The sequence below is a fragment of the Littorina saxatilis genome, linkage group LG3 (assembly GCF_037325665.1).
Source record: "Littorina saxatilis isolate snail1 linkage group LG3, US_GU_Lsax_2.0, whole genome shotgun sequence".
NCBI lineage: Eukaryota > Metazoa > Mollusca > Gastropoda > Littorinimorpha > Littorinidae > Littorina > Littorina saxatilis.
In genome coordinates this window covers 20,631,788-20,656,295 of record NC_090247.1, presented here as the reverse complement: position 1 = coordinate 20,656,295, position 24,508 = coordinate 20,631,788, and the positions used below count along the sequence as shown (strand labels likewise).

Genomic DNA, 24,508 nt, shown 5'->3' with positions numbered 1-24,508 from the left:
GACACAAATCCCACGTATGAGATACGGTTATGGGCGTACGATAAACAGAAAATGACCACGTATTACATACGGGGTGGGCAGTGAAGGGGTTAAATTGGGGGGTCTTAAAAGAGGGGTTCCCCTGTAGTTTTCTCATTCATTATCGGTCATCAAGCACAGCAAGAGAACAAGAATACATTTCTTGAAACAAACCGCCACTTCTTTTTACACTGTGGTGCATTCTCTGGTAAGAGAGCAGGCACCCTGATTTGACTGACCTTATCTCCCCCGAAAGCGGCGTATGGCTGCAAAAATGGCCGGATAAAAACAGCCATATATGTAAAAACCTACTTGTGCAAAAACATGAGTGTATGTGGGAGTTTCAGCCTATGAAAGAAGAAGAAGAAGAAGAAGAAGAAGAAGAAGAAGAAGAAGAGGGAAACTGACCTTGTCGAACTGCAGGAAGGCCTGTTTCATGGAGGAGTATCCGTTCTGTACGTGCTTATAGAGCTGTCTCCATATTGCGTCCCAGCTCACCGCCTCTTGCGTCTCCATCACCGGGTGAAATCTGACGCAGAAAAATCACCGTCACAATGTCTGATCATGACCTTTATACAGTGTGATGACAGGACACCCTTGGGACCAGCCAAAAGTGTCCCTGCGTTGAATCTGGTCTGTCATGACAGCTACAGTTTGGAAGATATGATTATTAAAGAGACAAAAGATTTTCTGTCAAGTTAGGTGTCCTCTCATCAGAGGGTCCTTGCATAACAGGTACCACTGTACCAAGAACCAAGGTTATCCTTTGGGTAAGAGTATCTCTACATCTTTCTTTACAATGAAAAGTCCACTTGGCCCTCCCTAACATGTGGCAATATCCACTGTCAAGTGACAAGCATTTGATGATAAGTGTTGTTTAACCCTCACGGGACCGGCACGGTTGGCCTAGTGGTAAGGCGTCCGCCCCGTGATCGGGAGGTCGTGGGTTCGAACCCCGGCCGGGTCATACCTAAGACTTTAAAATTGGCAATCTAGTGGCTGCTCCGCCTGGCGTCTGGCATCATGGGGTTAGTGCTAGGACTGGTTGGTCCGGTGTCAGAATAATGTGACTGGGTGAGACATGAAGCCTGTGCTGCGACTTCTGTCTTGTGTGTGGCGCACGTTATATGTCAAAGCAGCACCGCCCTGATATGGCCCTTCGTGGTCGGCTGGGCGTTAAGCAAACAAACAACCAAACCCTCATGGTTAAACCATCATAGGGGCATGTTCCCGCTCTGACAAGCATTTAAGGATAAGGATAAGGACAAGAGTCATACAGTCCTGTCAGGTTACCCTTATGGAAATTCGGGCTGCCTCTCCCTGGGGAAAGCGAGCTGCAATACAGTATACGGCGCTACCCATTAGTTTGCTTTTTTCCTTGCATGCGTGTATTGATGTTTCCAAGCCCTGACACTTTCGCTGCATGCATGCACACGGGGGTGTTAACACACCGAGGAGAGTCTGCACAAAGTTGACTCTGGGAAATAAATCCCTCACCGAATGTGGGGATTGAACCCACGCTGATAGCGACAACTGGTTTTGAAGCCAGCCCCGCTACTGACTGAGCTATTTCCCCTGAGCTGTTTCAAACATACATCTCTTTTTATAGTCTTCTGATGGTGTTCTCGTGGAATCTCATATTAGACTGCACGACATCAGAGCCTCAAAGAAATTCAGGATATACACACCCTAAAACTAAAGAAAGAATTCAGTAGAAGTTCCAAAAAGACAGAATGCAAACTTACTTGTGGTTGGGCTGGATTGGTATTGTCTGACCGTTGCCAACAGCAACAGGATTCTGGAATTTCTCCAGAAACAATTCCCAGGCCACGCGATTTGTTCCTCGGACCCCACACCTGTGACATGAAAAAAGCTTTCAATTAAGCTGTTTAGTCGATGTAAATCTGTAAAATATTGTTATGAATCTGTACACCTCAAACTGCTTTCAGTTCGACTGTTGAGGAACCATTATTCTTGTACACAGCAACATTACGTTCCCTGCAGTTCTCTGAGCACTCAGTTGCTAAAAGAATAGAGTATTGAGTGTGTGTGTGTGTATGTGTGTTTGTGTGTGTGTGTGCGTGTGTGTGTGTGTGTGGGGGGGGTTGCATGCATGTTTGTGTGCGTCTGTGCACATACACGCAGACATCCTTGTGTGCATGTGTTAATAGTGTGTCTAAATATTAGTGCGTGGGTACCTCTATTTGAACTTTCATTGACGTTTCATCTCATTAAACCCTATCAATCACTTTGCACTAATCATCCCTTGACTCACCAAATTTCACTGCCAGCAACATTTCTGATCATGGGCTGAAACTCCCACGTTTTTACGTGTATGGTCATTTTTACCCCACCATACAGGCAGCCATATGCCCCTTTCGGAGAAAGTATGCTGGAAGTTTTCGTGTTTCTATAACCCACCAAACTCTGACATGAATTACAGGATCTTTTCCGTGCGCACTTGGTCTTGTGCTTGCGTGTACACACAAAGGGGGATAAGGCACTAGCAGGTCTGCACGTAAGTTGTCCTTGGAGAGCGAACTAATCTCCTCCGTTAACCTAACAGGCAGAACCAGGATTTGAACCCTGCGACCTTCCGCGTGGGAGGCGAGCATCTTATACACTAGGCCAATGTGCCTCCACTGTTTCAAACATGAACACACATTCGCAATTCTGTTGTGTTCCTCACCTTGCCATGAGCTGGGCGAAGAGCTGGTCGGACATGGGGAGGGTGAAGTTGGACAGGATCGCGCGCAGGTCCTCAATGGTGACAAAGCCGTCCAGGTGCCTGTCTAGTGCCATGAACGCTTTCTTCAGCCGCTGATAGTTGTCCCTCATCTGCACACAACAAGATATTGGGATTCATTCAAAGACTTGTACCAGAGATAGAGTGTAAGACCATTCATTCAGTTCTAAAACTTTGTCAGGCTAACAATTCTTCTATCTTAAATCACGTATTTTTGTTCATTTTTTTTTTCTTAGCAAAGTTTCTTATTGTTCTTATAATTGAGTGCAGGAAGCACAACAATCACCTTTGGAGGACCGGCACGGTTGGTCTAGTGGTAAGGCGTCCGCCCCATGATCGGGAGGTCGTGGGTTCGAACCCCGACCGGGTCATACCTAAGACTTTCAAATTGTCAATCTAGTGGCTGCTCCGCCTGGCGTCTGGCATTATGGGGTTAGTGCTAGGACTGGTTGGTCCGGTGTCAGTATAATGTGACTGGGTGAGACATGAAGCCTGTGCTGCGACTTCTGTCTTGTGTGTGGTGCACGTTATATGTCAAAGCAGCACTGATATGGCCCTTTGTGGTCGGCTGGGCGTTAAGCAACAAAAAAACAAAAAAACCCTTTGGAGGCAGTCAAACAGGATTGAGATTTGAGAGCTATTTTAATAGCGCTATAATAACTGCCATGGGTACGCAACGGTTCCCAGGAGTAAACAAGGTGACAACAGCAGTCAGACCCCATCACAAAGTGATACTCCATATCTCACTGGTGTGCTATCTTCCAACATATCAAAAACGTTGAGCTACTATACATAGCTCACGCTTCGGTACAGACACAATTCCATCAATGCAGAGCAACTGCCTTTGCCAAAGGAAGACTACTGTGTCACCCTGTTCGTTTGCTTAACAACAGTTTTTAAAATAAAAATGCACTGACCCGACTGCGGAACTCGATCTCAATCTGGTCAAAGTTGAGGACCTGTAGCAAAGCCTCGTCCTGCTTGTGCTGCTCCCTGACCCGCGTGCTGGCGAACTGACTGGCCAACGCCTGGTGCTGCTGCTGGTTGACCACTGCTGGCCACTTCAACGCTACACACACAAAGCAGTCACAATCTTCATACCTTGCAATAAATATGACAGTGAAACCTCCCTTTTAAGACCCCCACTTTTTAGACTCCCTCTGTGTTAATACCATGTTTTCTCAGATTCTCTGTTCATTACCTCTGTAAATTTCCCCCATTTTAAGATCCCCTCCTGGGCGGGGATGTAGCTCAGTCAGTAGCGCGCTGGATTTGTATCCAGTTGGCCGCTGTCAGCGTGAGTTCGTCCCCACGTTCGGCGAGAGATTTATTTCTCAGAGTCAACTTTGTGTGTAGACTCTCCTCGGTGTCCGAACACCCCCGTGTGTACACGCAAGCACAAGACCAAGTGCGCACGAAAAAGATCCTGTAATCCATGTCAGAGTTCGGTGGGTTATAGAAACACGAAAATACCCAGCATGCTTCCTCCGAAAGCGGCGTATGGCTGCCTAAATGGCGGGGTAAAAACGGTCACACACGTAAAAGCCGTGGGAGTTTCAGCCCATGAACGAACAAACAAACAAGACCCCCTCCTTTTTAAGACCTGATTTGCTCAGATTTGGGGAGGTCTTAAAAGGGGGGTTCCATTGTATTGTACAGCGCAACTAAACTTTAAAATAGCTAGAGCCAGAACAAAATCAATGTCCACACTTTCAAGGACACACACAGACACACAAGCTAATATTCAAACTCTTACCTCCTGCAGCGTTATTTGCGGGTGGTTTCCCCTGAAGTTTGGCGTTGACACCCAGACGCTGCAAGAAGTCTCTGTAGTTGACTAGCCCTGTATGATGGAAGTCATAGCGCAGCCACAATCTGAAAGAAACGTCACACCACATCAGCACCACTAACCCTTAGTCCACATGGACAATAGACAGTGTCAGAAACTTGTATTTCAGGTGCCGTTTCACCTGAAGGGTCTGACTTTTCAGGTGCTACTGCAAACCAAAACACGTACAACAGACCTTCATGGGTGTTACTGGGAAAAATCAAAAAACCTGAAAGGCAGGGGTCCAAAATGCTCAAGTTTGAAAGAAAGTTTCTGGACACCGACGAAACCAAATCATAATAAGCAAGATGGCGGCAAATCCAAGGGAGCGAACCGAGAAAGCACGCGAACCGGTGTCAAAAGTCGGATCGGAACCGCTGCTCGTTATTTCAACTTAGCGAAACGAAGCTTTTTTTTTGCTTTTTTTTTAAAACCCGGAAAACCGGAATTTCCGGCTTCAGATTTTTTCAAAAACCGGAAATCCGACAAAAGCCGGAAGAGTAACACCCATGGACCTTTGGGGAATCTCAGCAGCTCTCGCAATATATCCGTACCACATGCTCTTTGTTATGCATGAATGTTATGAGAGCTGACTAAATTGACTTTTTGCATCTCTTGCTAGAGGTCCCGCATGCTTTGCCATGATTGAAAGGTCGCAAGAGATATGAGCTTGAAATATCCATCAGGTCGAAGGGGTTAACAGATTCAAATCAGAGGACTGAAGTTTGTTTTGTTTCCAAAATGCCAGCAATACAGCATTTCAGTATGGAAACTTTGGCAAGAGTGATAGTCATCCCAAGGTCTGAAGGCATAAACAACGTTCGGTAGATTGCAGTCTTACTTGTCAAACTGTGTGTCTGTGAACTTGAAGCAGTAGTTCTCCAGGACGCGCCTCAGTTCATGTCTCTGGATCTTGCCGTCCATGTTGTAGTCAAACAGCTGCATGCCGCGCACCACTGACTTTAGGTTCTGGCTGATCTGTTACACAGAGAAACAGGTAATGAGTAATTACAGGTAAACAATTCCTCTATATTGGGCGGGGTAGCGGCACTGGCTTTGCAACCAGTTTGTTATAGGTTTGACACCCATGTTTTGCATGGGATTTATGTCCCAGAGTCAACTTTGTGCAGACTCTCCTCTGAGTCCTAACATCACATGTGCACAATAAGTTCTGCTATGATCAACCCGCTATCCGGTTACATTTACTACCTATTGAAATGTTCCCCCTTAGCCCACATTCGAAACAGTCCAAAATTTGATGTAAAAACTACTGTTGCCTCTGAAGGGAAAACAAATTTACACATCATCCACCCAAGGACGCTGTGTAAATACACAACATAATAAACTGGAATACAAAAACAAAGTGTGTACCTTGTCTCTCAGGAGTCTTTCAATGACGTCCATATTGACTTCTCTGGGAGCACCAGGTCCAGATCTGAAAAATGAGCAACAACCCATTAGATATACTGGCACATCTATGACACCCATACATCACTGAGTCTTTTTTAATCTTGATTATTGATACGTATCTGGACACAGCCACTGACGCGTGTACTGATTAAAGCTGTCGGTTCATAAATTGTCAGCCTACACTGATCACAGCATCAATCTAGATTTAGCCAAAATAACCTTCGAATTCACAGTTTTGTATAAAACCAAACACTGTACATGAGGAAGACGTGGAACTTGCGAAGAAAATGCGAAAAAGTGTTTGTGGGTTATCGTCCCTAGTTACATGCTGGCGGCGAAAACAAAATGGCGGATCGCGTAGGTACCGATCGCGTGCGAGGTGGTGGTAAATTGTGCTCGGCTTTTTGTTGCAAGAACGCCCGTTACAAACAGAGCTGCTTCGGGAAAACTTTCCACAAGTTCCCTAAAGAAGAAACAAGTCGCGTAAGGCGAAAATACAATATTTAGTCAAGTAGCTGTCGAACTCACAGAATGAAACTGAACGCAACGCAACGCAGCAAGACCGTATACTCGTAGCATCGTCACTCCACCGCCCGTGGCAAAGGCAGTGCACGTGGAATGGACAAGAAGAGCGGGGTATTCGTTGCGCTGAGAAGGATAGCACGCTTTTCTGTACCTCTCTTCGTTTTAACTTTCTGAGCGTGTTTTTAATCCAAACATATCATATCTATATATTTTTGGAATCAGGAACCGACAAGGAATAAGATGAAAGTGTTTTTAAATTGATTTCGGGGAAAAAAATTTGATAATAATTTTTATATATTTAATTTTCAGAGCTTGTTTTTAATCCGAATATAACATATTTATATGTTTTTGGAATCGGCAAGTGATGGAGAATAAGATAAACGTAAATTTGGATCGTTTTATAAATTTTTATTTTTTTTTACAATTTTCAGATTTTTAATGACCAAAGTCATTAATTAATTTTTAAGCCACCAAGCTGAAATGCAATACCGAACCCCGGGCTTCGTCGAAGAGTACTTGACGAAAATTTCAACCAATTTGGTTGAAAAATGAGGGCGTGACAGTGCCGCCTCAACTTTCACGAAAAGCCGGATATGACGTCATCAAAGACATTTATCAAAAAAATGAAAAAAACGTTCGGGGATTTCATACCCAGGAACTCTCATGTCAAATTTCATAAAGATCGGTCCAGTAGTTTAGTCTGAATCGCTCTACACACACACACACACAGACAGACGCACATACACCATACCCTCGTTTCGATTCCCCCTCGATGTTAAAATATTTAGTCAAAACTTGACTAAATATAAAAAGGTGGGTTGTGCAGTGATTATTTCATCAGGTTTACCTTCTTCAGAATGAGAATGCAATGGCTCGAGTCAACTCACTCAGTAGACTACAGCGTCAGCGAGTACTCAACTGTGATCGAGTGTGAGTCAGCAGTCAGTACAAAACAACCCGTGGGCATATTTGCCGAATACTTTATCAAACCTTGCTTACGGGAAAACTACAGTACAAAAGTACATCACTCATCCGTTTTGCGTTCAGGCAGAGCGTTAGATTTAGACTGAAGATCTGATTTAGCTTTTTTTGTCTTTCCTTTTTGCTTAGTTTAACAATAACATTGTTGTTTTTATTGTCAAACTAGGTGCAGAATATGGATGCAATTCACAAGCGAGAGGACTTTGAAAAGCTGCAGCCAGCTGATGTTCAAGGTCTCAAGCTTTGTACTGATCACTTTGAGGCCAACCAGTAAAACAATCCTGCAGAGAGGATCACTTGTGTGGAATGCTGTCCCGACATTGTTTGCAGTGCCCAATCCACCACCGAAGGTTATTTATTTATTGGTTTTAGGTTTTTGCAAACCAAAGAAGCACACTATTAAATGCAGGTTGAGTAATGACAAGTTTGAGGCAGATAAGAATTGAAAAAAACAGCATTGTTCCCATCAAATAATGCCTGTTTGCATTTGCGCAAAAAAATGATAAGGCCAACAAAAAAAAGTTACTTATTTTGGATCGACGTCTTGATTATGATGATATGATGAACTTATTTTGCCAAAAAACAGCCCCAAATGGCAAAAAGAGTATAGGGTCGGCGTCAACAACAAAAAAGTTGTATGTTTCTGGTCACCTGACCCTACCTATGTTTTCCTGCATTTTCAAAAATAAAAGGGGTATTCGAAAATCAATTGTTTTCCTGTTTTTCAACAAAATAAGTTAAAAAGATGGTTTAAAAAAAAAAGTTTAGAAAAAAAATCTCCACCTTTAGTCATGTTAGGCCACAAAAAAGTCTGTTTAAGGTAACATAGGCCCCCCAAAAATAGCGTCGGTAGGTCGGCTTTTTATTTTTGTATTTTAGCCATCTGAATATTTTAATTTTATTTTTTAATGCCCCCAAAAAGTCTAGGGCCGGTGGGAAAAAAATAGGGTCGGTCCGGATACCGTAAACAGATTATTTTTTGTTTTGCCTTACCAGAAACATACACTTTTTTGTGTGGCCTAAGACCAATGCCATGAAATTGGGAGAATTGTTTCATTGTGACTGGGTGTTGGTTGTGAGTTTGTCAGTTAAAGAGCTGTGCATTTGCAGGTTGCTAGTGGGAGGAAGCCACCATCGCAAAGGGTAGCTACAAATGAAGCCAGCACCGACCTGTCGCCTGATGCACAAATTGTTCAACCAGGTAAGAGATTTTTAACCATGTAGAACACCCTGACATCAAAAAATGTTTAAACCCATCCATTACATAGTTGATAATTGCTGTATAGGGTGACGGGCGCTGTGGCGGGGTGGTAAGACGTCGGTCTATTAACTCGGAAGGTCGAGGGTTCGAATCCCGGTCGCGGCCGCCTGGTGGGTTAAGTGCGGAGATGTTTCCGATCTCCCAGGTCAACTTATGTGCAGACCTGCTAGTGACTTATCCCCCTTCATGTGTACACGCAAGCACAAGACCAAGTACGCACGAAAAAGATCCTGTAATCCATGTCAGAGTTCGGTGGGTTTTAGAAACACAAAAATACCCCGCATGCTTCCTCCGAAAGCGGCGTATGGCTGCCTAAATGGCGGGGTAAAAACGGTCATACACGTAAAATTCCACTTGTGCAAAAAAAATGAGTGCACGTGGGAGTTTCAGCCCACGAACGCAGAAGAAGAAGAAGAAGAAGAAGCTGTATAGGGCAGATGCATGGATGGATGAAATTGTACCTGTAGTTCCCACACGTAAAGATGGGAAACATATCCTGTTAGAGGCATGGTGTAACAAGAAACAATTAAGTGGCTCTATTCCCATCTCCCCCCCCCCCCCCCCCCCCCCCCCATTCCCCGTCGCGATATAAGCTTCGTGGTTGAAAACGACGTTAAACACCAAATAAAGAAAGAAAGAAAGAGGCATGGTGTGTGAGGAGTTTACCTGATACTGTTGTCCTAATCAATCAATCAATCAATCAATATGAAGCTTATATAGCGCGTATTCCGTGGGTACAGTTCTAATGGCCTCACCCATTCAGTACCAAACAAGGTCAATTCCATCATTGTTCCACATCGTATCCATAGTTGCTAATACACTTCATTTCTGGCCTGCCTTCCTACGCTATTGTTTATTTTCATTTTGTGATTTAATTACACGTGTTTTAATTTCTTCCAGGTTGTAACTTGTTATGGTTATGTTATTTTATGTGTGTTTTGTGTGTGTGTTTTCTTTTTTAGATGACATTCAGGCGATCCTGGAGGACATAGGATGTAAAGCATCAAAGTCGTCATCCTCCCCATCCCCTCGTGAAGCGGAACTTCGGCAGAAGGTCAACAAACTGAGGAGCAAGGTTTTCCGATTAGAAAAGAAAACGATGGAACCCCGTGTAAAACGAGCGAGTAAATTAGCCAAGCCTCCCAAGAAAGACTTTGTAATAGAACAGTTGTCTCATATATTATCAGGCGAGGCGAGCTATTTTGCCATTTATGCCTGTTACATATTTACCGTTTATCTGCTGCTGTGTCCAATCCTGGCAGAGACGGGAACGCATGTTACCAAGGAGCCGAAGGAGAGTCAATGAGATGAGAGAATGTGATTAACAATTGCCAACTCTCTCCGTACAAAGAGGGTCCAAAATTGTATCAAAATACAGATGGTAGGGAATTCAAAATAAAAAAAGACAATAGACAAAACATGTACTTCGGCTCATAGAGCCTTCTTTAATTTTTGACTCATTAAGTCCATGCTCCGAGAGTCCTTTTTTTAATTTTGAATTGCCTACCATCTATATTTTTATACATTTTCAAAAAGATTCAAGTCACCTTCCGTTATTCTTGAACTTGGCTATCCCAGCCTTACCTCAACATTCGATATTCCTGTGATATTTTTGACGTAAAATCAATTTTTATTGTAAAACTCTTCGGCAAGAGGATTGGTCCAAGCAAACAAATAATAAACTTGTTTACAAAAACTGTATACATGTATTTTGTTAATACCCCAAAAATTGTATAGTATATACAAGATTTTTACTGATATTTCCGATCAATTGCCTATGGTTTTATTTACCTAAAAGATTCAAACGTCACACCTATGACTCATGGCTATTTTTAAGGGGGGAGTAGCATCCCTGGTGTGTTGTTTGTGATACATGTACCTTTTAGTCTGTTCACAGTAACATAGGCACACAAAAAGAGGGTCGGTAGGTCGGCTTTTCTTAATTTTTTTTTATAACCATCTTTTTAAATTATTTTGCAAAAAAACAGGAACAAAATTGATTTTTTTTTCTTTCTTTTTCTCCAAATGCCAAAAAAAAAGTCTAGGGTTGGCGGGGAAAAAATAGGGTTGGTCGGGATACCGTAAACAGACTATTTTGCTTTTTTGCCTAAGCAATGACTAACAAACTTTCTTTAGGGTCTGACATTGTATATACTATACAATTTTTGGGGTATTAACTAAATACATGTATACAGTTTTTGATTCCTTTTATACTTTTTCACAAATTAGCACCCCCCCCCCCCCTTTTTTTTTGTAGTCTGCCCTGGGGGCGGGAGGTCTCCTAATTTCGGTTTCTAGGGTCACCTTATGCTTCCCCATGAGCTGAGAACTTAATTAAAATGGGCCTCGATTTTTTTATTTGTATTTTGTAATTGTGCCTTTGTCCAGTCACATGATTTCACTTTGTACTTAAAAACTTGGCACTGTCATCATTTATTGCTATTTATTGTTCAGTTGTTCAGTATTTATTGCTATTGGGCATCAGTTGTTCAGTTGCCCTCTTTCGAATGAGCCATGCATGCATTATGGATGTGTTTAGCGAATTGGGATACCCAAAGCAATGTAAAAGAAGAAACAATGTGAAGCAAACATATAGCACCAAATAAAATAACCGAATCAGAATGGAAACTTCTTCAGTGTATGTGTGTGTGTGTGTGTGTGTGTGTGTGTGTTTGCTGTTTTAAATACCGAAAATGTGAAAATAAAGCAAGTCACAGCATGAGAAAGATCGACTGTACTAGTCATGACAAAGCAGGAGACAGCCTGATCAGCATGTAGAAAAGGGGAATAACTCGTATTTAGCCATTCTCATTTCTAAGCATGCCCAATGAGGAAGTTATCCTTCTTCCCATTGTAGTTTCTTTGATAAAACTTATCAATTTGACAACCAGACAATCAAGGTTCATCTTTTAATAAATTCAGTGTCTTTGTTCCTTTCTATGGCACCACTTTCCATTTGCGTCCAAAAAATGTATTCAATCACCCATCCATTTCCCATTCTTTTCTACACTCAGTGGTTGGAAAAAGCTTCTAACAGACCAAAATGTGGCCTTTCTATGAATATGCAACCACGTAGAGCATTAAAAACAAAATCCTACTGAAATGAAAATGGTAAAATACTAATCTTCAGGTAATGTGCTATTTCAAGAATTGAATTCCTGCAAACATACAAACAAACAAAACACCTCTGTCAAAAGTCTGTGCCTCCTTTAGACTGAGTACATGCATGCTTAAAGCAGTGAAGGTGTGTATGGCTTGTGCTGTACTTCATGCAAATACTCATTCATGGAATGGAACACAAGCAAACAAACATACAAACAAACATACAAACAAACAAACAAACATTCTTAAAATGTGCCTACATTTGCAGGTGATTCTTGTTACATTCAATTAATCACCTTTTGCACATGTATTTTCATGTGTTGCCTGAACATGCATGGTAACAAGAAACAAATCAAATTTAGAAACTAAGAATCTACTGTGCCTCTGAGGCTACTGCATAAGAAAATACAGATCTAAAAGATGTCTGGAAGATAAAGATACACTACAGTAAACAAACTAGATAACAATAGTTGTTTATAAACTGATAGAACAAGCAAGACGTGAAGTGTTTTTTGTCATGCAAAAGTGCTATGCTACATAAAGAAGGAATTGTATGTCAAATTAGTTACCCCAAAATAAAGGCACTGCAACAAAATCACAATGATCAAATTGAGATGATTTGTTCTTGTTACCAGTTTATTCTAAGATTCAAGAAATTATTTCAGCTCTCACTTATCAGACCAAATTAAACTAAATGCATGCAGACCTGTTTACCCCCATAAGTGTTTTGGAGTAATGCTCAGCCCCAAAAATAGTAATCCTGGCACAAAAATAGTAATCATCCAAAATTCGTCGCCAATTACAACGCACATGACAACTGTGTCTGCGAAACGCAATCATGCACATATATCCACCATTCACAAACAAAACACATCAGTCAGTTTTTGTAGTCATCATAATTTCAAAGAAGATCACACCAAAAGCACATGCATCACTGATTCTTTTTCTTTTGCTCGTAGTAGGCCTTTCTCAGTGTGTCAAGCGCTTCTCTACTGTACTTGCGCTTGCCAAATGAGTGAGGGCGAGACTTCACCACTAGAATAAGGCTCTCCAGCGTCTCATCATACAGACATGATCTCTGGTCAGTCCTGTGCTTTTTCACCCCATTTTGCCATTGAAAAAAACAATGCCAAACATGTAAATTGATAAAATAAAAAAAAAAAAAAAAATTAAAAAAAAATATTTTTTTATTTTATTTTATTTATGAAAATCGTAGTCTTGACACGGATAGCGGAATGGCGTATTTTTTGCAGAAAATCGTAATAAATTACGCCAAAATCGTAAGGGTAAACAGGTCTGTGCATGTCTTCTAGAACTTTTAAAAGAATGTGTCAACATATAATATCAGCAGTCATATTGAGTTCAACAACAAACATCTGTGAAATGCCTCATAAAATTGGGTTGAGTGGTTGGAAGAACTGAGCACTTCTCCATTTTTGATTTTTGTTTGGTGTGTGATCTGGAGCATGTAGCCTATTTATTTTTCAATGTATGCTGACAAAAACTTGATGCTTTAAAGCAAGATATAAGGGCAGCTGGGTTAATGTGTGTGTGTGTGTGTGTGGGTGGGTGGGGACTTAACATAATGCATGTGAACCATTCATCCTTTTACAAACTCAACTGTCTTCCCCTCCTTCCTGTTTGTATCAAATGCATACTTATTTCTACCTCAAGTACAACCGTTAGCCAGATTTAAAATGTTTTCCTCTTATCCCATTTTTTTCTGGCATCAAAATGGTACGGAGGACTTCCACTATATCGCGTTCCAACAACTGCTTTCTTTCTTTCTTCCTTTCTTTATTTGGTGTTTAACGTCGTTTTCAACCACGAAGGTTATATCGCGACGGGGAAAGGGGGGGAGATGGGATAGAGCCACTTGTTAATTGTTTCTTGTTCACAAAAGCACTAATCAAAAAATTGCTCTAGGGGCTTGCAACGTAGTACAATATATTACCTTACTGGGAGAATGCAAGTTTTCAGTACAAAGGACTTAACATTTCTTACATACTGCTTGACTAAAATCTTTACAAACATTGACTATATTCTATACAAGAAACACTTAACAAGGGTAAAAGGAGAAACAGAATCCGTTAGTCGTCTCTTACGACATGCTGGGGAGCATCGGGTAAATTCTTCCCCCTAACCCGCGGGGTGTTCCAACAAGTGCAACATAGTGGTACAGTGGAACTCCCCTTTAAGATCCCCCGTTTTAAGGACCTTGTTTTTGAGATTGTCTGTTCGACGGGCGCAGTGGCGGGGTGGTAAGACGTCGGCCTCTTAATCGGAAGGTCGAGGGTTCGAATCCCGGCCACGGCCGCCTGGTGGGTTAAGTGTGGAGATTTGTCCGATCTCCCAGGTCAACTTATGTGCCGACCTGCTAGTGGCTTATCCCCCTTCGTGTGTACACGCAAGCACAAGACCAAGTGCGCACGGAAAAGATCCTGTAATCCATGTCAGAGTTCGGTGGGTTATAGAAACACGAAAATATCCAGCATGCTTCCTCCGAAAACAGCGTATGGCTGCCTAAATGGCGGGGTAAAAACGGTCATACACGTAAAATTCCACTCGTGCAAAAACACGAGTGTACGTGGGAGTCTAAGCCCATGAACGAAGAAGAAGAAGAAGAAGAAGAAGAAGAAGAAGATTGTCTGTTCATAACCCCCATTTTAAGATTCCTTCCTTTTTAAGACCTGAATTTCTTAGATTTCTGGAGGTCTTAATTAAAAAGGGGGTTCCAATGTAGCCCCCTCCACCATTTAATTGGAATTGAGAAAGAGTGCCTACCTGACTGGACGCAAGCGAGACTGGTTGCCTGCACCGTAAAACTTCTGCAGAAAGTCCACATACTTGATGGACCCTGAGTGTGTCTTGTCCACCTGAAACAGTAAATAAAAGCAACTTTAGCATGACCGCAAAAGAAACATGCAAGCCTAGTTTTGTGTGGTAACATACCACCCACTAAGCCACAGCTCAATATAAGCAGTATAATTACCTCATTCTACTGTTGATATTTTTTAATATTCAGCTCTGAAATAAACTCGATCAGGGGTTGTGCCAACTTTTTCGGATTTGCGTAATTTGATGCCCTATTTAGTGCAAGGAATAATGCAATATTTACGCAAAATGTCGAAATGAGCGGAACCCCTGGAACTAAATCAATTTCATATCATCTGAGCTTCCAAAATGCACGAATAAATGAATGAACCATGATCACTCCTTCTCGATCCTGGTTGATCTAAATCTGTCTGTCAATCATTCAGTGTGGAAAAAGACCTTCTTCTTCTTCTTCTTCTGCGTTCGTGGGCTGAAACTCCCATGTACACTCGTGTTTTTTGCACGAGTGGAATTTTACGTGTATGACCGTTTTTTACCCCGCCATTTAGGCAGCCATACGCCGTTTTCGGAGGAAGCATGCTGGGTATTTTCGTGTTTCTATAACCCACCGAACTCTGACATGGATTACAGGATCTTTTTCGTGCGCACTTGGTCTTGTGCTTGCGTGTACACACGGGGGTGTTTGGACACCAAGGAGAGTCTGCACACAAAGTTGACTCTGAGAAATAAATCTCTCGCCGAACGTGGGGACGAACTCACGCTGACAGCGGCCAACTGGATACAAATCCAGCGCGCTACCGACTGAGCTACATCCCCGCCCCGAAAAAGACCTCAAAACAGAAGTGTAGTTTTATGCTGTAAAAAAACCATATGTACATAGTGAACTGACCTTGTTAAGAACGGTGTTGAACTGCTCGGTGTTCATGGGGAAGCAGTAAGACTCCAGCACACGCCTGAACTCACCTTTCGTCACCGTCTCGTTCTGGTCCACGTCGTACATTTGGAAAGCCTGCATCAAGGACATGCATTATTAATGGTGCGCAAAACTTGATTTCAAGACAAAAGGTGTTGAAAAGAAGCTAAGACATCGTACGTTTGGAAAGCCTGCATCAAGGACATGCATTATTAATGGTGCGCAAACATTAATTTCAAGACAAAAGGTGTTGAAAAGAAGCTAAGACATCATACGTTTGGAAAGCTTGCATCAAGGACATGTATTATTAATGGTGCGCAAACATTAATTTCAATACAAAAGGTGTTGAAAAGAAGTTAAGACATTGTACGTTTGGAAAGCTTGCATCAAGGACATGCATTATTAATGGTGCGCAAACATTAATTTCAAGACAAAAGGTGTTGAGAAGAAGCTAAGAGATCGTACGTTTGGAAAGCATGCATCAAGGACATGCATTATTAATGGTGCGCAAACATTAATTTCAAGACAAAAGGTGTAGAAAAGAAGCTAAGACATCGTACGTTTGGAAAGCCTGCATCAAGGACATGCATTATTAATGGTGCGCAAAACTTAGTTTCAAGACAAAAGATGTTGAAAAGAAGTTAAGACATTGTACGTTTGGAAAGCTTGCATCAAGGACATGCATTATTAATGGTGCGCAAAACTTAGTTTCAAGACAAAAGATGTTGAAAAGAAGTTAAGACATTGTACGTTTGGAAAGCTTGCATCAAGGACATGTATTATTAATGGTGCGCAAACATTAATTTCAATACAAAAGGTGTTGAAAAGAAGCTAAGACATCGTACATTTGGAAAGCTTGCATCAAGGACATGTATTATTAATGGTGAGCAAACATTAATTTCAATACAAAAGGTGTTGAAAAGAAGCTAAGACAAATACAGCCCTCCTAGAAGTCCTCCTGGATGGCTGGTTAGTTCATAACTGATTATTTGCTTGCTTGTTTATATCTAATTCCCTCATTGATCAGTTCTTGTTGTTTTTAAGGATAAGAATAAGATTTCATTTAGTCCTGTGAGGTTACCCTCCTGGAAATTTGGGCTGCTTTTTTACTGGAGAAAGTGAGCTGCCCTACAGTACGGCGCTACCCCCTCTTTTCTCATTTAATTGTTTTCGTAAATATTTTTCTGTCATCTTCTTTTAAATATATGTCTATTTCACTGCCTTCCCCTCTTAATTAAGGGGTAGGTTCTAAAGTTTGTACAGAATTGCACTGTATATGTTGTAGAGTTTGTACAGAATTGCCCTGCATAGGTTCTAAAGTTTGTACAGAACTGCACTGCATAGGTTCTAAAGTTTGTACAGAACTGCACTGCATAGGTTCTAAAGTTTGTACAGAACTGCACTGCATAGGTTCTAAAGTTTGTACAGAATTGCACTGCATAGGTTCTAAAGTTTGTACAGAATTGCACTGCATAGGTTCTAAAGTTTGTACAGAATTGCACTGCATAGGTTCTAAAGTTTGTACAGAATTGCACTGCATAGGTTGTAGAGTTTGTGCAGAACTGACTGCATAGGTTCTAAAGTTTGTACAGAACTGCACTGCATAGGTTCTAAAGTTTGTACAGAATTGCACTGCATAGGTTGTAGAGTTTGTACAAAATTGCACTGCATAGGTTCTAAAGTTTGTACAGAACTGCACTGCATAGGTTCTAAAGTTTGTACAGAATTGCCCTGCATAGGTTGTAGAGTTTGTACAAAATTGCACTGCATAGGTTCTAAAGTTTGTACAGAATTGCACTGCATAGGTTGTAGAGTTTGTACAGAATTGCACTGCATATGTTGTAGAGTTTGTACAGAATTGCACTGCATAGTTTCTAAAGTTTGTACAGAATTGCCCTGCAAAGGTTCTAAAGTTTGTACAGAATTGCACTGCATAGGTTGTAGAGTTTGTACAGAACTGCACTGCATAGGTTGTAGAGTTTGTACAGAACTGCACTGCATAGGTTCTAAAGTTTGTACAGAACTGCACTGCATAGGTTCTAAAGTTTGTACAGAATTGCACTGCATAGGTTCTAAAGTTTGTACAGAACTGCACAGGTTGTAGAGTTTGTGCAGAACTGCACTGCATAGGTTCTAAAGTTTGTACAGAACTGCACTGCATAGGTTCTAAAGTTTGTACAGAATTGCACTGCATAGGTTCTAAAGTTTGTACAGAACTGCACTGCATAGGTTGTAGAGTTTGTGCAGAACTGCACTGCATAGGTTCTAAAGTTTGTACAGAACTGCACTGCATAGGTTCTAAAGTTTGTACAGAATTGCACTGCATAGGTTGTAGAGTTTGTACAAAATTGCACTGCATAGGTTCTAAAGTTTGTACAGAACTGCACTGCATAGGTTCTAAAGTTTGTACAGAATTGCACTGCATAGGTTGTAGAGTTTGTACAGAACTGCACTGCATAGGTTGTAGAGTTTGTACAGAGCACAGACCACATCCGTCATCTGATCATCATGGGGAAGAGGGAAACATGGTCCCATACCTGTTTGAGGCTGTCGTATTTGCTGCGGACCTTCTCCCTCATCAGTGACTCGACCTCGATGGTGGACAGGTTTCCCCGCGGGATGTACTCCCCGCCCTCCCCTGGTATCAAACCTGCAGCACAAACAAAACAGACATTAGTTTCATAATAAAGGAAAGTAGCGAAAGAAAGTACCCACCTCGCGGTTTCCAAAAACCAACCACCAATTTTAGTACATGTACAGTGGAACCCCCTTTTTACGACCTCCAAAAATCTGGTCTTAAAAGGGAGGGAGTCTTATATTAGGGGGTCTTAAACGGGAGGTTCCACTGTACTGCAATCAGATTTGTGCCAGGTATGATCAGAAGCAAGTGTAACCGAGTGCCGAAACACCACAATCACCTTTGGAGGCGAAGTCCAATCAAACAGGATTGAGAATTTTAGAGCTTATTTCTAAGCCCTATAAAAACTGTTATGCATTCGCAAAGGAATCCATGAACATACAGAGAGACAAAAGCCGCCAGACCCCATCACAAACAGAACTCTACAATCCACAGGTGTTGCCTACTTCAAAGGCGAACAACTCTGCAGTCTTCTGTGAAGGGCGACGGTAGTCTCCCTGTCACACTCGCCCCCGTTTGAATGAACTTTGTCCCCAAAGTTCCGAACCATGGACCAGCCAAGCTTAGGTCCCTCCCAGGTTCGTGGAATGGGAACAGCACGAAAAATGATTCAGTGGCCATAACGCCATTCCTGAACATATCATGTAGAGTCCTATCCCTGTCGACGACGCCAAATGTAACCGAGTGCCGAAACACCACAATCACCTTTGGAGGCGAAGTCCAATCAAACAGGATTGAGAATTTTAGAGCTTATTTCTAAGCCCTATAAAAACTGTTATGCATTCGCAAAGGAATCCATGAACATACAGAGAGACAAAAGCCGCCAGACCCCATCACAAACAGAACTCTACAATCCACAGGTGTTGCCTACTTCAAAGGCGAACAACTCTGCAGAGTTTGCTGTGAAGGGTGACGGTAGTCTCCCTGTCACACAAGCAAGCATGAAATGCCATTTTTGAGATTAAAAAGAAAGGGAATGAAGCACTAGGGACAGAAGGCCATTGTGGGCTGACAGTCAATGAGTCGACATGCTGATCCAAAGTCCTATCAACGTAGAGGATGAAATGTAACGAACTCAACATTAGGCCACTTTCACAGTTTTGTACAACAGGTATACAGTGGAACCCCCCTTTTAAGACCTCCAACAATCTGAGAAAACAGGTCTTACAAAGAAGGGAGTCTTAAAAGGGGGGTTTCACTGTATTGGACAAACGAAATACTCAGATGGAAATACACAAGTACATTAGCCCAAAGTTGAATTATAAAGACCACCTAAAAAGACAAGGTTTTACAGCCAATCAAAGGGTTTTCAACCTTTATTTAGCGGGTCCGCTTCCCCATGAAACAAAAATAAAACACTGTTGATCGAAAAAGAAAACATTCTCACCAGTCACAGTGAGGTTGAACTGCAGCTCAGTTTCTTCTTCCTCAACTACCGTGGTTGTCTGAGACCTCGCGGCATAACTCCTAGCACTGGCGCATCGTACCCTTGAACCCTGTCTGGAACTTGCCGCGCTAGAACAACGGCTACCCGGCCTGGAGTACCCAGCGCTAGAACACCTCCTTCTGGCAGTCTGACTAGAATTTGTGGGACTAGAGCAGCGTCTGGGTGGTGGGCACGGAGTGTGGTTTCTTGTGTTGCGCCGTCTCGCTGCCGGTGCAGTGCTTGGGCGTGCGGTAGTTGAACGACTTCCAGTCACGTTCTGAGTGGGAGGTTTGGCAGTGGAAGGTCTTTTTGGATTCTGGCTGGCAACCTTGGTGTTGGAACACCAGGGCTGTGAGTGAGAGACTTTTGCACTGGACCACCTTTTCCTGACAGCTAGACTGTAGTTCTTAGCTTTGGAACTCCGCACAGAACGCTGGTTGGAGCCTGCGGCGGCACTAGCACACCTCTGTACAGTCTGGTTGGAATCCTCATCACTTTGACTCACACTCTCATCGTTGGAGTATATGGCTTCTACGTTCTGAGTGGAACTTTTAGTGCTAGAATTCCACCCTTGAACATTCTGACTTAAGTTTTTGGCACTAGAACACCTTCTGAGCGCTGCTTGGTTGTTGGTTCCAGTATCAGAACACCTCAAGTCAGAAGTCTGTCTTACAGCCCTGCTTGCACTCAAAGAGCGAGCTCTTTGCAAGCGTTCAGCGTGAGTTTGCATACTCCGAGACTCTCTATTTGCTGATATAAATGCCTGTTGAAAGTTGGGTTCGTTTACTGTCGACCTTGTCCTTTCCGAGCTGTGAACTGCAGACTGTTGCGTGTGAGACTGATGTGTATCAAGCTGCTGTACATTTGAACTCTCCGACATCTCTTGTCCAGATACATTCAGTTGACCTCCTTGAAACCGAGTCATTTCTCTTCCTCCGTAGGCTTGAGGCCGTGATTCTCTTAATGCCTTATTTTCTGAGTAGACTTCACTGCAGTGTTGCTCATGTGAAGTTTCTGTGTGAACGCGTTGCACTAGTTCGGTCTTTTGAGTTTGGTGAACCGAAAGCTCTGCTTTGTATTGAAGTGCTCCTGAGTTTTGCTCTGTTGTCAAAGTTTGTGCCACTTCGGTCACCTCTTGGTGCAAGCTGTGTTCACTTGCGAAGGACTTCAACACTGAGTGGTCCATAATACCAAGCTGATGTACTGCTGAATCTTTTTGTGAAAGTGCCCCTCCAGAAGTATTTCGGTTTGAGAGGTGTGCTGCTGAATCCATAATTTTGTGTAGTATACTCGACATCTTTGTTTGGGACTGCTGCACTGTGGTGAATTCTCTCTGGAGCTTTTCCACAATTGATATCCCACTATGGCTGCGGTGCACTCCTGCAATATCTGCTTGAGACTGCTGCACTCCTGATGTTCCTGCCTGGTGCAGCTGTACCTTTGATGTATCTGTTTGGTGCTGTTGTACTTCTGATGTAGTGCTGTGGTACTCCTGTATTGCTGATCTCTGATGCTGTTCCAATCTTTGATTGCAATGGACATTTTGAAATTCAATCACATCCTTTTGAAGTTGGTGTACCCCTGATTGCTCCCTTTGGTGCCCTTGCACTCCTGCTACTTCCCTCTGGTATTGCTGGGCTCCTGTTTCTCCTGACTGCTGTTGTGCTCCTGTTGTTATTTGGTGCATCTGTACTCTAAAGGTTTCATCTTGGGATTGATGCACTCTTGATATCTCTTGCCGACAGTGCTGAACCCGAGATACAGTTCCATGGTGTTGCTGCGCTCCCATTACACCCCCTGTGCGTGACAGTACCCCTGTGTTTGATACCGCCCCTGACGTCTGCCTTTCATGTTGTTGAAGTTGTTGCATACTGTTTGAAACTTTTTGCACAACTGATGCCTGGGTTTGGTGCTGCTGTACTACTGAAACATTTGCTTGGTGCTGCTGCACTACATTTGCTCGGTGCTGTTGCACTGCTGATCTTTCTGCTTGGTGCGGCTGCACTGCAGATCCATTCCCTTGGTGCATCCCTGCTGTTATCGATTGAAAATGATCTATTCCTCTCTCCTGCCTTGACTGCTGTTTTGTTTCTGTTGCTTGGCTCCACTGCTGCCCCACAGCTGCTGTTCCCTGTTGATATTGTTGCATCTCTGCCCCCATACCCAACTGTTGCACTCCACCTGCCATCATCGTTTGGTACTGCTGCACTGTAAGCGTCTCCTTACTGGATTTGCGCACCTCAGTCTGGTACTGCTGCACTGCAGAATCATGGCTCAGCTGTTTCACTTGATGTGCTGCCATCTGTTGATATTGCTCTGTCCCTGCAGTCATCTCCATGTTGGTACGCTGCTCTGCTGACTGTAGGCTCTGGTACGTCCGTCCTCCTGTGTGCTGCTGAGTCTGAAACGACTGCACCCCAGCCTTCTCCTGCAGGCCAGTGTACAGCTGTGTTTGCTGCTGCTGCACTCTTGCTTCCCTCTGTTGGAGGTGCTGTTGAGTTTGGTACGACTGTACCCCAGCCTTCTCCTGTATGCCAGTGTAGTGTGTTAAGCACTGCTGCAATCCTGTTCCCCTCAGTTGGTGCTGTTGCACTTGCTGTTGGACGTGGCGCGACTGTACCTGTGCCAGCCCCTGCCTGCCAGTGACCTGATGTGTTAGACACTGCTGCACTCCTGTCTCCCTTTGTTGAGCATGCTGCTGCATTTGGTACGACCGCACTCCTGCTCTCTCCTGCATCCCAGTGGACTGCTGTGTTAGGTACTGCTGTATGTCGTGATCCAATGACTGCCTTGATTGGTACAGTTGCATTTCTAGTTCACTGTCGGTACAAAGCCTTGCTGTTTGATTTGCTTGGTACTGTTGCATTCCTATTTCACTACTTTCTGTACCTCGCTTTGCTGCTTGCTTTGCTTGGTACAGTTGCATTCCTATTTCACTACTTTCTGTACCTCGCTTTGCTGCTTGCTTTGCTTGGTACAGTTGCATTCCTATTTCACTACTTTCTGTACCTCGCTTTGCTGCTTGCTTTGCTTGGTACTGTTGTGCTATGCCTAATTCCATTTGTGTGTGCTGCTCCATTGATTGCCTTATTTGCTGCTTTTGTACAACAGTTTCCTTCACTTGGGTCTGTCGTCCCAATGACTGCCTTCTTTGGTGCTGTTGCACTGCGCCAGCTTTCCTACCTTTACTGTCTAGATTAACTCCCTGCTTTGTTTGGTACTGCTGCACTCCTGCAGTACTCATCACCTGGGTGTGTACCTCCACCGATTTCCTCGTCTGACAAAGTTCTTGTGTTGTACCCTTACTCTGGGTGCGGTGCACCTTTGCTTGACTTGTCTGGTACTGCTGCACTCCTCCCGCTCCTCTGCCTTTCCTGTCCACACGTGCTGCTTGGTACTCCTGCACTCCTTCCGTATTCATCACCTGGGCGGTTACCTCCATTGATTTTCTCACCAGACTCTCTGATTCTGTTGTGCTCCTCCTTTGGGTGCGCTGTCCCAATGGCTGGTTTGTCTGGTACTGTCGAACTCCTCCTGCGTCTCTGTTTTTCGTGTCCAGACTTGCTGCTTGGTACTGTTGCGCTCCTGAATTCATCGTCTCGGTAGATATTTCTGTAGATTTCCTAGTTTCGTACAGCAGCTCTGCTGTGACTTTCATTTGAGTGTGCTGCTTAGCGGACTGATTTGCTTGGTAGCTTTGCACTGCTGCAGAATCATTCCAAGGAGTGTCTTTTACTGCTGAGTGCATAGTCGAGTGCCCTTGTGCTCCTGCTGTATCCCTGCTGTGATTGTACAGGCCCAGTGACAGATGTGTTTGGTTCTGTTGCACTGCTGTTGTCTCCTGCGTTACGGTGCGTTGCTCTATTGATTGGTGTGTGGCATGGCACTGCTCTGCTGTCAACATGTCGCTCTTGGATTGCCTTGCGTCTGAATTCCGAGAAAACTCACTGCCATGATTCTGCATTCCAGTGTTGGATAACCCACTGACAAACATACTACCAAATTGTTGATCTTGAGGTACTTGTTGCTCTAGTTTTGATGTTGATGTTCTGAGTCCAGCGCTGTGTTGTTTGTGAACAGCCTTATCCCTGTGCTGTTCTTGCTGTGTTGCTGGTTTTTCTCCTCCCCAAGCTGGTGTTCCTGCACGCTGCATTGAGACTGGAAGCTGGTACATGTATGGAGATGGGTCTAGTGAATGTCGCACAGGAGTATTAGCTGCAGGAGTAGTAGCTTCTAACTTGAACCTCACTGCCTTGTGATTGCTCGACATATTGCACGGCTCTGACTTCTGTGCTTTACTTTATCCAAAAATCAAAAGACTGTTAGGATTATTAATCTGGCGATGCCGCCGCCCTGTAAAATTGATTTCTTTCAAGTTTTTACATGTATGGCCGCATGTTGGCACTTCCCGCTAAGATCCTTTCCATAACACTGAAGTAACACTCAAATCCAAGACCATTTTGTTCTGATCTTTCATTTCTAATTCAAGCCAAAGCACCAACTGTCCATAAATGAGGCTAAAATAAAATGTGCACAGCAATAAACACTCCCTCTGTCCTCCTGTCTTTTAGTTCTATATAATCAGTGTCACACACAAAAATCCAAACAGTGAAGCCAGATTTCACACAGAACAAATCACAGTTTAATGGTTGTCACAACACATGGAGATCCAAACACGTTTTCCCTGATGTTTTCTCACTTAACATTAACCTGCAGTGTTCCTCATTTAATATGCAGTCTCACTCAAAGTAAAAGCACAGCAGATTCACACGATTCTTGGCTAAATTCATGTCACAAGTCACAACAGCTAAGGCAATCCACACAA

At 43.1% G+C, this 24,508-nt stretch overlaps 2 protein-coding genes and 1 long non-coding RNA gene across 4 annotated transcripts in view; 2 read left to right on the top strand and 1 right to left on the bottom strand.

Moving 5' to 3' along the window:
- Positions 1-24,508, top strand: part of LOC138961849 (periodic tryptophan protein 1 homolog) — a gene marked incomplete in the record, with an annotated part of 270,004 nt that overhangs the window by 62,826 nt on the left and 182,670 nt on the right.
- Positions 1-24,508, bottom strand: part of LOC138961847 (EF-hand calcium-binding domain-containing protein 6-like) — a 58,409-nt gene that overhangs the window by 23,095 nt on the left and 10,806 nt on the right. The window contains exons 3-13 of the mRNA XM_070333519.1: positions 18,157-18,269; positions 15,596-15,715; positions 14,656-14,747; positions 12,441-12,455; positions 5,964-6,027; positions 5,434-5,570; positions 4,521-4,639; positions 3,682-3,833; positions 2,708-2,856; positions 1,764-1,874; positions 427-547 (exon numbers count right to left, since the gene is read on the bottom strand). Of these exons, the coding sequence (XP_070189620.1) occupies positions 427-547; positions 1,764-1,874; positions 2,708-2,856; positions 3,682-3,833; positions 4,521-4,639; positions 5,434-5,570; positions 5,964-6,027; positions 12,441-12,455; positions 14,656-14,747; positions 15,596-15,715; positions 18,157-18,269 (1,193 nt within the window). The remainder of the gene's footprint in view (positions 1-426; positions 548-1,763; positions 1,875-2,707; positions 2,857-3,681; positions 3,834-4,520; positions 4,640-5,433; positions 5,571-5,963; positions 6,028-12,440; positions 12,456-14,655; positions 14,748-15,595; positions 15,716-18,156; positions 18,270-24,508) is intronic.
- On the top strand, positions 6,642-11,391 carry LOC138961856 (uncharacterized). Of its 2 annotated transcripts, XR_011454325.1 has the most exons (3): positions 6,642-7,858; positions 8,619-8,709; positions 9,732-11,391. It is a non-coding gene; the product is annotated as an uncharacterized lncRNA (long non-coding RNA). The 2 variants fall into 2 exon arrangements; XR_011454324.1 differs by lacking the exon at positions 6,642-7,858 and having other exon boundaries at positions 8,188-8,709.